Raw genomic sequence first — 13,137 nt, 5'->3', positions numbered from 1 at the left:
CCAGCGGCTTTTGTGGCTCAGAAACGCAGCGACTGCCAAGCGAGTCGGATGGCCTAAAAAAAAAAACAACCGCCCAACAAAAATTGAAAACGAAACGGGCTGGCGAGGAGTATTATCCAGTGAACCGGTTAATAACGGATTACCGATTATCCATTGCATCAATATCCATTACCATTACCAATAACCGATTCGAAAAATATATGCCGCGCGCGCAGCTTGGCTGGCTACTAACTCATTCAATTACAATTTATTTATTTTTGTTTCTGTTTGCCCAATGTGTTTTCGAGGCCTAAATGAAAGTGCAGAAAGGCAAGTGACTGTGAATGCGAACGTGACGACGGCACAGAGAGAAAATATCCCCAAAATCGGTTAACAATTTCGATTGTTTCTCATATCTTTGTGCTCCGAAAACTTTTTCCAACTTTAAATTATTACTTTTTACCTCAAAACCCAAAAAAAAACCTTAAAACTAAACCCAGGATATGAGAAACTTTCAATAACCTTCAATATATATTTTTTCTCAGTGTACAGAAAGCCAATGAAAGTGTCTGAATTAATAAATGCAATGCAGTGATAGCAAAAAAGTGGATCAAAAAGAAAGGCTCAATCAAAATTCCACCAGAAAGGGGAATCTTTCCCTAAGAAAAAAAAAGAAAAGAAGAAAAATCCCTTCTAGTAAAATCAACCAAAAACCATGGTTGTAGTTCCCGCCCTGGGCGCCGCCGCCGTTTCCGTGGGCGGACTCCTTTTCAAGGCTAGTGCCGCCTCTAAAGCAGCGGCGACAGCAGGCGTGGCAGCTGCTGGCGCCTCCAAATTAGGTCTGGCCATTGCTGGTGCTATCAAACTGGCCACCGCTGTCATTGGCGTTGGCAAACTAACCATCCTGCCCTTTCTGATCGCTGCTATAGCCTACTATAATTACGATTTATTCGATCCGGAGAATCGACCTTTTAATGTCCAGCAAGTAGAGGTGGCCTATGATTTCATCATCATTGGAGGCGGTTCAGCGGGCACTGTTTTGGCCTCGAGACTTTCGGAGATTCCACACTGGAAGATCCTGCTGTTGGAGGCTGGTGGTCATGAGACCGAAATCTCAGATGTTCCACTGCTGTCGCTGTATTTGCATAAAAGCAAATTGGATTGGAAATATCGGTGAGTCAGTCAACTTTGATGTAAAATTTGTAAATATTTCTGAAGAAATTTGGATTTCTAGAGTAGAAATTTGAGATCTTATTAGGTTTTCATCTTTAAAATGTTAGTTTAGGTTAGGTATTAAGTCTTGTTAGGTTCCTAAATCTCAACTAAAAGAGTAATTAACTAATTTAACTAACTTCCTGGTTCTTAGTTCACTCAGAAATTGTACCAACCAGAACTTCCTAAGTACCTTAATGCCTCGGTTGAGTTCAAATGCCTGACCTTAGCACTGACCTGATTAGCTTTACTATTGACATCCTTTTTCCATCAACTCATCACAATGACTTGGCCATTTTCCCCAAAAAAAAAAAACAAATTCTGGCATATGCTAATCTAGCCGGGCGATCCATTCATCGATGAGTTGCGATGATCATTAGCATTCCGAATAGACCAAGACAACTCAACTTGGCCGGGGTTCGGGTTTAGGCCAACTCAACACCATAATGATGATGAAGATGATGACGATGATAAAGCCAAAAGGTGAATTCGTGTAGTTAGCAACCGTTTGCCAAATTTCAGACTATTTACAAGCCCTCTTCACACGCAAACAGTAAAAACGATTTCAGCACTCGCCGAAAAGAAAGGGAAAACTAATATTTAGGATTTATTATGACATTTTCCAAGGAAAAATAGATATGTTAAGGAAAAAAACGGTTAGGATAATGTTTTAAGTTAACAATTTCCTTGAAAATACTGAGAAAAACTGAAAAAGTTTGTATAAGAAAGTACTCTTTAAAAGTCTTCCATCTTTTGTATTTCCTTAAGAACTTTTCCATTTCCTTTTGTCTAAATCACTTAGCCAAAACTCTTTAAAGGCTATACCAATTCAAATTTTCTTTAAAAAACTATTAACACCAATTGCTTTTATGACAGTTTTTCATTTCACTTCTCTAGTTCTGTGGGCTGTTGCTAGCTAGCTTGCAGCTCATCAGTGTTCCCATTTCTGAGATCTTTCTTTCTTTCTCTCTTTCACTTTTCACCGACCAACTTTCCTACCGCCTCCCTCCAGAATGTTCCAATTAGATAAAGACAAAACGTAAACCATTACCATTTACCCATATCATTTCGATGGATCATCTTTCTTTGCTTTCAAATAGCAATTAAGTGCGGCTTTATATGGCGGCCTAAACCTCTATTAGACAGAAACTTCAACTTAACAATGCTACGGATATTGCTTCTGATTTGTTTGAAAATTAGAACGGGCTACCGTTAGAAAGGCCTTCCTTTGGGTTTATCCCTCGTTTCATTGAGATCGTTTTCTATCTCACGGCATGGCATTTCATTAATAACAGCTGATGCCGATGATCTGCCGGCCACCTGTGGCCCGCGCTACCGGGCTCTCTCAAATTAACAAAAAAAAAAATCCAAACTCCGCATGCTGCTGCTTAATTATTCATGAGCATTGGCATTTACTTTATGTATTTTTTTTGTGGAATTTTTGTTCGAGCGTGTTACCAATACCGTAATCCATTTAACTGTTTAATGTGACAAGGGCGGGGGGCTGGCTGGTTGGCTTTTGGGTTGGGTCTTGGAGTCTATAGGCCTAGCGGCGTTTGGGGTTTCTCTTCTACGATTTTTTTTGGCTGAGGTTTGGATTTAGTTTCACTTTCAGAGTTCCTAGCTATTAGTATTCCCATTCTTTGGTTTGATCTTGCCTTTCCTTTTTTACTATTCCTTTTCTTATTTATATTTCTATATCTAAATAGTCCTATATATTCAGATTCCCCTTCCGATTTTGCATTATTGAATGCACTGCAAGCGAAACAAATCATAGCTTGGCTAAGCAGAAACAATAGCTACACTGAGGGAAAAAGTTGTGGTGGAGTTGCTAAGATATAACCACTTTAAGTTCCCTTTAAGAAAATGTTGTGGTGTGAAGAGTTTTGATGACATAAAATGATATTTTATGGGAATTTTTAAAGCTTTATATGAAGTAATATTCATTACAAACTTTGAGTTAACTTTAAGTCTCAAAAAGTAGTAAAATATTTCCTTGTTTTTCTAGTACTAAAATATTTACTTTATTATTATAAAAATTCAAGTTTTCTCCTTAAAATCCGCCCAAAGTTTCCTTTCAGTGCATTAAAACTTAAAACCCAAACTAAGTGCCTCGAGTGTGGCAATATAATCGAGTGTGTTTCTGAATCATTGCATCATTTGGCAAACTCGGGAGAGTCGGTGGCAGCAGTATCTGCATTTTGTTTTTCAGTATCTCAGTCTCAGGTCTTCCAACTCCAGTCAGCTGGATCACCAGAGAGTGTGCAGATATATAGAGAGATATTTAGAGAGATATATCAAGATATATACACACGAAGTATAGTGAGTCTTAAAGTCTGGAGTGTTTGTTTTGGGTGCAATGTGTACAAATCGACACTCGAAAACCGCTTTACAAGCAACGGGAAATTCAGTCAACACAGACTGCAGGCCAAATTGAAATTGAGATTTACAGGAAAAGTGAAAAAAATATAAGCGAGACTTGACAATCACTCTCACGTCAATCATTGCCAGTAATCTTGATTGACTCACTCAAGTTTCGCCTGCCTGAGAAAGTCACTAAAAAATTCAGTTTTTTAGCTTTTTTTGAGTTCAGTGTCGAGTTTTTTGGTGGGGGGTTCAAGGTCGTGCCAAGACAATGATTAAGGTGACAATTTTTTGATATATCGGTTAAGGTATCATATCATAGTTTCTGTTATAGAAATGATAATCAAAGTTAAGCAATCTGTAAACTGAGAGATAATATAAGAAATACCAATCAGAAGTTCAAATTACAGCCTATAAAACTGCTACAAAACATATTTAATCAAGAATTTATAAATGTTAATAAAATAATCATTTTAATAGCCCTAAAAACTAACGGTTTCACCATTGATAGTAAACCAAAACCACCTGCAATCACCTTCGTGTGCGATTATAGGATAAATGGCTTAAAGTTAACGACGTGCCGCCAAATATTTCATAATCCACTCATGTGCAACGATCGTTGCAAGGCAAGTCATTTGAAAGTATTCAAATTCGTAGCCAGCCACACACAGTAGACGCCACCTAAAACCAACAATGGTTCTACAGGTTGATAAACACAACAGTGGGTGTAGAGGGAGTGTAAGCTGGTTACAGAGGGAGTAAGCCAACAGAGGGAACTCAACAACCTAACTCAAAGCTTCCACCTTCAAGGGGAGTTATGCAAGACGAGCTGCTGGCTGGAGATGACCCCCACAGCCTTATCCCCATCATTAAATTCCCTGACGATGTGTGTGTCTGTTTGTGTTGATGCCAGAAATATTTTTTGGCATGCAGCGCAGGGGAGACACGCCCCTGACAGATTCGAGTTCGCATTTCGAATGCATTGCTGCAAGCGGATATTAAGTTATGAATAAATACACTGGGAAAAAGAAGGTTAAAAGTGAGTTAGGGGGAAAAAAAAAGTGGAAAACTCAACCTCAACTTTTAGAACCCCATTCACTGAGTTCATTACTTTTCTGAGTGTAAATTCTGATCGGGATATCCTACGCCGGTCCAGTCCAATTTCCCAACAACCAAACCGGATCGTATCGCAGTAGCTCCAAGCGGTGTGGCACGGCATGGAGTGGAGTATAGTGTGTGGCATGGCATGGTATGGTAAAGTGGGTTAGGCGGTCTGCAGGTCTACAGGTTTGGTGCCGCCGCCATGGAAATGGCATGAAATGAACTGAAACGCCGCTGATACTTGGCAATTGCACCTCAATGAATGAATGAACACGGACGGACTGACCGATCGAGCTGGCTGGCTCTCTCAGATGGTTGCCAATCGCCAAAAGCCAAAAAAAAAAACAAAACTTGGAGAGGAGATTGGCTCTACGTGAGCCGGTTAAAACGGACAGGCTTCGGTGGTTAACTATTCGTACCTCAAATTGTGTCAACTGGGCAATAAAAATGTATCAAAAAAAAAAAAAAATTTATCAAAAGACAACTACCTTAAAAATGAAGAACCACTGCAAAATATTGATTTGCTTTTATGATATTTTTGATTACTTTTGATTTACCCAATCGAAAACATGAAATTTGTATTACGACACCACCAGACGGTGCACAAATATTTGCTGTTAATCGAATTAACACCAAGGGATCAAAGTTGGTCAATAGATTATGTAAAAGTTGTAGCTTTGAGAGGAAAGATTATGAATCTGTTAAAAAAATAAAAAAAAAAAGGAAAACTTAAACCAATTAAAATGCAATTTCCATGCCAAAGGAAATTCAATATTCTGTTAATTACCATTTCCTTTTCAACACATTCTTTCCCACATTCCATTTAGTAATTATTTGTGGCTTTAATAAATCGCTTTCCATTAATAAATCACTGGGAATCGTTTGCCGTTTTACAGCTTAATACACAGCCGCTAAGTGATTTTTATATGGCAATCAACACAGCTGTTCCATCCGAATGCGTTTCCCCCTAATATACATTCACGTACTTTTGTTTTTGTTTTTGTTTTCCCGAAGTTGGGGAACTACGGCAAGAGGCCTTAACCAACTTTCGGTTAACGAGCATTAAACAATTACGAAAATAATGCAATCAACTCGAATTTTCGGCATGCATATTCATTTCATAAGCGGCATTTATGATTGCTGAGCCAGTGAATGTCCCCAATGTTTGGTTTTTTTTATTGCTTTTCTAGATCTTTAGCTATTTGCTAAGAAAAACTTAAGAGAAACTGTGCAAAAATCTTTGAACTTTATCAGTTTCATCGGAGCAAAAGCTGAGTTTGTAAGGCATTATATGACTAATGTGTTTTTAATCTTTTTTTAAGTTTATAAATAATTAAAAAGATTGCCTAGCTTTAAGGACATTGGAAGGTATATCCAAATATTTTTTAACGGGGACATATGCTTATAAGCCCACTGTACTACTTGTAGGATAGGTAAGATACGTAAGACACCCACTGTAAAAGAGAACAGAATTGAACAGACAAAATTAACTGTAAGCTTTATATTGTTATCCCTTTCTGCTGTATGCATTGGCATAAGAGATCGAATGCACGTTCATACATGTATGTATATGCATATATCTCTGGCGGATGAGGGAGGATAAGAACAAAGAGGAATTGCGAGCTACGGTTGTTATTGCTATCGCTTTCTACCGCACGCATTACCTCAAGAGATCGAAAGCACGTAAAAACATGCAGATAAACATACCTCGCTGACGGATGAGCGAGGATAAGGATAAAGAGGAATTGCGAGCTTCGGTTTTTATTGCTATCGCATTCTACCGTATGTATTAGCATACGAGATATATTTCGCTGGCAAATGAGCGAGGATAAGGATAAAGAGGAATTGCGAGCTTCGGTTGTTATTGCTATCGCATTCTACTGCATGTATTAGCATACGAGATATCTCAAGCTGGCGAATGAACGAGGATAAGGATAAAGAGAAATTGCGACATTCAGTTATTGAAGTTAAGCAAAAGCAGCCGGACAAAAATTAAAGAAGAACTTAAGAACTTTTCATTTCTAAGCCACACTTTGATTTGCAATTCCAAATAATTGCCTTCAAAGAGCTAAACTTAACTAAGCTAAACTAAACTAAACTAAAGTTAATAATAATTGGTTACGTTTATGTGAGTTAACTGTTAAATGGCTAATAAAAAGCAAACAAATTGCGTCAGTTGGGCGTCGCGCACAGTCAGATGCGGGGAAGTCGAGGCCGAAGTTTAGGCGAAAGTTTTTTCTACTTTTTATTTGTGTTAGTATTAGTAAATGTGTATGTGTGTGTGTGTGTGTGTGTGTATGTTAGCACCTGTGTCTATGAGAAATGGCTGGAGCACGTAGCCAATATGTCAGTATGCCAAACAATGTGCCACAGTGGGGTTACGGTGGCGCGAATTGATATTAATGGCTCGTCAAAAACGGTCGCCAAGGGTTAAAGCTAAAGGGAAATATATATATACATTCATCACCGATCTGGGCAGCATAAATCAGGCAACCATTATGTGCTTGTCGTATGCTAATTACCAATACCCTTACCCTTACCCTTAGCCCTGCTTTAGTGCATCTTCGGGTTGGATGGAAAAGGTGGGACAGGTTTTGACACCCTAATCGCGGGAGATGCAAATGCAGGCGAGACAAGCGTTTGATGGAGCGTGGAGAGCTTGAAGTTGGTTACTAATCCATTATCTTAGATTAACTAACATCTTCATTACAGATTTTAAGAAATGGTCATAAGTTTTAAAGTTAAGAAAGGTATCAGTGGTATGGTAACAAAGGTAAAAACTAATAGTACCTCATAAATTATTTTAGAAAATCCCAAACTATCATATTTGATCCATTATTTACTTTTACTTTTGGGTAAATATTTTTTAAATCTTTCCTTAAACTTCTTAAAAATCTTCAACACATATTTAAAAATTTTCATATAATTCCTCTACTCAACCACAGGGTATTACCCACTTCGTTACCCCTATATAATTATTAAAATTTTACACTTTTTCTCTATGGCTTTGGCACGCTTTTCGCCCCGCAGCTCATCATGTTAGCCAAGTAAAATAATTGCTGACCAAGTTTTCCGCAAACTGACATTTGATTTCCGTTTGTTTGTTTTTGTTTTTTTGTTTTCTGTGTTGCCCGTTTTGTCATGCCTTTTTCTCAGCCAAGTTAACATTTTAGTTTAGTTAAGTCGTCTCTTGATTGTTGCCTGTCACTGGTAATTTGTATTTTCATTAACGACAACTCTTCCTATATGTTTAACAGCGGTCTGGTCTATACTATACTATGAGCCAGCGACAGTCGAAAAAGAAAACGGAATTCCGATTTGGAAAACACCCAAGTTGTCAAAATCGTTTTGTTGGCCAATTTGTCGGTTTAAATTGGTTGCACTCACGTTTCTTGGTTGCAAGTTGGCAACTATTCGTATAATGCTGGGAACTTTCAGAGAAAAAAAAACAGATTATTATCTTAACAAATGCGTAACTACGGCTGGGATATCCGCTAATTGGTAGAGCCTGAAATTGCTGGGTGGAAAATTATCGTGTTTTTCCTTCTCTACAAAGTTTTAGTTGAGGTTTTTCTTTGTTTTTATTATTAGTTAGTTTCTTGCTGCGGGTTAGTTATTTATTTAGTTGGCTGTTTTACTTCCTATTTTGGTTCATTGACACGAAGTTTTCTTGATTTTCTTGGCATTACTTTAAGTTTCTTGAAGGTAAAATATATCTTTATATATTTTCCACAATTTATGACTAAATTTTACCTTATATTTAACCTTTTCCAACCCCCCTCTTAAACCTTTATATTTATTAATAACAATTTAACACTAACTAAGTGGTCTTTAGACCCATTGAGCAACTTTTCTGCAAACGACTTTATAGTTTGTCACATTTTAAATGCCACTCGTTGAGATCCGCGTACTCATAGATACTCAGATACTCAAATAGCCGCCAGTAACAGATACCATAAAGCCCATTTAAAGGGCAAAAGTACGAAGGGGAGGTCATTTCGTTCATTGCCTCATGGATATTTCTCACTGAGCTTGGCCTAATGGGCGTTTAACACCGGCTTTTGAGCCCCGCTTGTTTGGTAATTAAGTTTTTGGCCACTACTGGGCAATTTGGTTTTTGTTTTTTTTTTTTGGGGGAGTGGGCGTGGCAGCTATTGGCTAATGCGATTTCATTGTCGCTTTTGTTTACTTGCGAAAAAAGTATGAAAGAAAAAAGAGATATTATCGGATTTATTTTTGTCAGCTTGTTTGGGTCTTTTGGCCAGATTTGCTAATTGATTTCACCCAGTCTTTATCTCCACCCTACCTATGTTTTCTCCTTTTGTTTATATCACATATATACTATATATATATCTATGTATCTCTTACAGAACCCAACCCCAATCAACGGCCTGTCAGGCCATGAAGGACAAGCGCTGCTGTTGGACAAGAGGAAAGGTCTTGGGCGGCAGTTCGGTGTTAAATACCATGCTCTATATTCGAGGAAATAAACGAGATTTTGATCAGTGGGCGGATTTTGGTAATCCTGGATGGGCCTACGAGGATATACTGCCCTATTTCAGGAAGTCTGAGGATCAGCGTAATCCCTATTTGGCCAGGAATAAACGTTACCATGGCACAGGTTGGTTTCTTGGGGCTATTTTAAAGTGATTTTTAAGTTTCTGAAATAGAAAGAAAGTTATTGAGTTTATAAACTCAAATTAGATATACAGTCATATTTTACAGATTTTTTAAAGCTTACTTGAAGCAGCAAGAATCTCTGAATAAATCATTTCACCTTCAGAGGTTTTCAAAGTCATTTAACCATAAAACTTGCAGCAATAAATCTTTTTCTTTTCGAAAGTGGCAGCACCAACTAAAACTAAATTGCAAGAGAAATAGAAATTCAAGAGCATGAAAGTGAAAAGAAACTTAGAAATCGTTATCCAAAATGATAAACCTTACTAATACTAAACCCTCCTCTGTTTTAGGTGGCCTTTGGACCGTGCAGGATGCTCCCTACAACACACCCATTGGTCCTGCCTTCCTGCAGGCTGGCGAGGAAATGGGCTATGACATCATCGATGTAAATGGCGAACAACAGACGGGTTTCGGTTTCTATCAGTTCAATATGCGACGTGGATCCCGCAGTTCTACAGCCAAATCCTTCCTACGACCAGCTCGTCTGCGACCCAATCTTCATGTGGCCCTCTTCTCACATGTCACCAAAGTCCTAACAGATCCACATACCAAGCGAGCCACTGGCGTACAATTTATACGCGATGGTAGATTACAGAATGTATATGCCACTAGGGAGGTGATCTTATCAGCTGGTGCTATAGGAACACCACATCTAATGATGCTATCCGGGATTGGACATGGCGAGGAGTTGAGTAGAGTGGGAATTCCGTTGGTGCAACATTTACCGGGAGTTGGACAGAATCTTCAGGATCACATAGCCGTTGGTGGCATAGCCTTTCTCATTGACTATCCCATTTCGATTGTGATGAAACGAATGGTTAATATCAACACTGCCCTGAGGTATGCCATCACGGAAGATGGTCCTCTGACCTCCAGTATTGGTCTGGAGGCAGTGGCCTTCATCAATACGAAATATGCCAATGCCAGTGATGATTGGCCGGATATGAACTTTATGATGACCTCGGCATCGGTGATGTCGGATGGTGGGACTCAAGTGAAGACCGCTCATGGGTTAACTGATGAGTTCTACCAGGAGGTATTCGGTGAGGTTAACAATCGTGATGTCTTTGGGGTTTTCCCTATGATGCTGCGACCCAAGAGCAGGGGCTATATAAAGTTGGCTTCGAAGAATCCTTTAAGATATCCCCTACTATATCATAACTACCTCACCCATCCGGATGATGTGAATGTCCTTAGGGAGGGCGTCAAAGCGGCCGTGGCCATGGGTGAAACGGAGGCGATGAAGAGATTTGGTGCCCGCTTCTGGAACAAACCGCTGCCAAACTGTAAACACCTAACACTATATACCGATGAATATTGGAACTGTTTCATTAGGCAGTATACGATGACTATCTATCATATGAGTGGCACTGCGAAAATGGGTCCACCCTCAGACCCATGGGCAGTGGTGGATCCCCAACTAAGGGTTTATGGCATACCCGGATTGAGGGTTATCGATGCCAGTATAATGCCAGCGATTACGAATGGTAATATCCATGCACCGGTGGTGATGATAGGCGAAAAGGGTGCCGATATGATAAAACAACTTTGGCTGACCCCCAGCACGACGGCAACAGTGGGGGTTCAAGGTCAAGGCGGCCCAAGTCCACGTCAAGGTTATAAGACAAGTCCAACGCCGCGAACTCAGTGGCGGAGTAAGCGATCATTGAACGCCAGTGAAACTTTGGACATTGGAACATCGCCAGTCTATCAATGGCCACTGCCAAGATCGTAGCGGGTTTTTATCAGGGGCGGGGTTTTAAAAGGGGTCAAATAGGGGGAGGGGTTGCATATGGGTCGGTTCACTCGTCGTGTGTGTGGGGGGGGCTTAGCACAAATTTCCGCCTTCGAAATAAATTTAATTTATTAAGCTCAATTTGCTATCTCTTTCTCTCTCAATTAATATTAATCGAAGACTATTATACTGCACTTAAAGGGACCCCCTGCCCCCTCCATCCTTGACCTTAGTCACTTAAGCGCTTCATGTAAATATCGAGTCATTTATGCTAATTCTTAAATATGTTTTTTTTTTTTTTAATATCGCTCGTCTGTTGTTGTGTGTGTCGAAATGTGTATTTTTTGTGTTTGTTTTATTTTTGTTTATTGTTTGTTTGTTTTTTTTTCTGACGCCGCGTACATTTTGAGTACCTCAATTAGTCCATAAGTCGAAGTTTACGATTACGATTACGATAACGATGCAAATGTTTGATTAGTTCTTAAAAGTAAATGAAGTTAATAAAACGATTAAATACAAATATTAAGTTAAGTGATGAGTTTTTGAACTATTTGGGCTTTACTTGTGATTAATCTATAGTTCAGTTTTAATAATAAACAGATTTAAGATAATTTATGAACAATTTTTACAGTTTTCTTCTGGCTAAACAGTTTTATGTTTGTTATCAAAACATCATTTTATAGTTAAGCAAACTTTGTAAGTTTAAAAACTAAAAAAGAAATCTAATTAACTTCCATTTAGCCTGTCATTCAGTTTAAAAGTTCATCAAAATCAAAAATCAGACAGTTTTAAATCCCACAGCTTATGCCGGCTTACTTACAGTTTGATAGCGGCTTATGACTTCCTAGTGAGCTACAGTTTGAAATATAATATCATAGCTCATCCCGGCTAACTTACAGTTTGATAACGGTTTACGAACTCCCATTAAGCTACAGTTTGTTATATCATAGCTCATCCCGGCTAACTTACTGTTAACGTTGTTTTATCAATTTCCATTGAGCTACAGTTTGAAATGCACCATTAAAAGCTTAGCCAAAGCTTACCTGTAATGAAAGATAAAAATTGATTATTAGTAAGCTAACTAGTTTCAAATGAAAGCTTAAATTTGATGTAAGCTGGGGCAAAAACCTTTTTTTTTTACTGTCATTTTGAAGGAAAAATAAGAATAAATAAAAGTTTCGCTTTTCTTGTTAGGGGTAAAAGTTACCATTATCTTATAATTTTGTCAAGAATAAGAATTTAAAGATTTCGACTAGTATTGACTTAGTTATGAACAAAATTTTGAAATTTTGGGCGCCAAATCAAGTATACGTCTTTTGACAGCACAGAGCCAGATTTTGTTGCAGTTTCTTAGCTCTAACTTTGTCTAAACAAGACGCATTGCTAAAAACAATGACTGTTTTATGCAGCTAACTACCGAAACTAACGGCTCCTATACTTTCTTCATCAATATTATTCTGCTCTTTTGCTGCGAGTGATGATTGAATGGCTAAAAAATCCAAAAAGCCCATTTTTAACAGAATTTTGCAGTATTATGTCCAGATTTGTAGCTCTAGCTCGGCCAAAACATGACTTACAGTCATAAGAACGACTGTTTTGTGCTGCTAACGACCAGCACTTACCACCCCTATCACTCGTTTTTCGATTTTGGGAAAGTCAATTTTGACCCAAATTTCGCATTTTTGATAAGGGGTACCATCATCAAAATTTTCAAAAATGGCCCAAAAATGAAGTTTCCCAGATTTGAATGCAAATCGATTGGGAATCATGGCAATCAAATTACGAGCCCTACGAGGTATTACATTCCATATTTTGACCATTTTTAGTTTAGTTATGAACAAAATTCTGATATTTTGGGCGCGAAATTACGTATACGTCTGTTGACAGCAGAGAGTCCATTTTTGTTGAAGTTTCTTAGCTCAAACTCTAAACTTTGAATGCATTAAGAATTAATAGAGTCTATTGTCCTTGATTTCAGTTACAATCTTTTTAAGAATATATGTCTCCACTTTAGATAGAGTCACTCCAAAATGTGTAAGTTAGTTAAATAGAAAGAAGGACCAGCT

General features: G+C 38.3%; 2 protein-coding genes across 6 annotated transcripts in view; one reads left to right on the top strand and one right to left on the bottom strand.

Annotated features, from left to right (window-relative positions):
• LOC108104338 (flotillin-2) overlaps positions 1-13,137 on the bottom strand; it is a 105,644-nt gene that overhangs the window by 36,857 nt on the left and 55,650 nt on the right. The window lies entirely within an intron of this gene.
• Positions 7-11,956, top strand: LOC108104325 (glucose dehydrogenase [FAD, quinone]). Of its 2 annotated transcripts, XM_017210310.2 has the most exons (4): positions 7-127; positions 525-1,152; positions 9,027-9,277; positions 9,627-11,956. In XM_017210310.2, exons 2-4 carry the CDS (start codon positions 695-697, stop codon positions 11,069-11,071), a joined length of 2,154 nt encoding a protein of 717 aa, XP_017065799.1. In that variant the 5' UTR covers positions 7-127; positions 525-694; the 3' UTR covers positions 11,072-11,956. The 2 variants fall into 2 exon arrangements, with proteins under 2 accessions (XP_017065799.1, XP_017065798.1); XM_017210309.2 differs by having other exon boundaries at positions 7-1,152.

Source organism: Drosophila eugracilis, unplaced genomic scaffold (assembly GCF_018153835.1).
Source record: "Drosophila eugracilis isolate 14026-0451.02 unplaced genomic scaffold, ASM1815383v1 contig_1985, whole genome shotgun sequence".
Lineage (NCBI taxonomy): Eukaryota > Metazoa > Arthropoda > Insecta > Diptera > Drosophilidae > Drosophila > Drosophila eugracilis.
Note: the sequence above shows the minus strand (reverse complement) of the source record. Positions and strands in the feature narration are given on the sequence as shown.

Excerpts from the sequence above, each read along its gene's own strand:
- LOC108104325 (XM_017210310.2), top strand. The coding sequence starts at position 695 with ATGGTTGTAGTTCCCGCCCTGGGCGCCGCCGCCGTTTCCGTGGGCGGA. Across the intron at positions 1,153-9,026 it reads AAATTGGATTGGAAATATCG|AACCCAACCCCAATCAACGG; the intron begins GTGAGTCAGTCA and ends TATCTCTTACAG. Across the intron at positions 9,278-9,626 it reads TAAACGTTACCATGGCACAG|GTGGCCTTTGGACCGTGCAG; the intron begins GTTGGTTTCTTG and ends CCTCTGTTTTAG.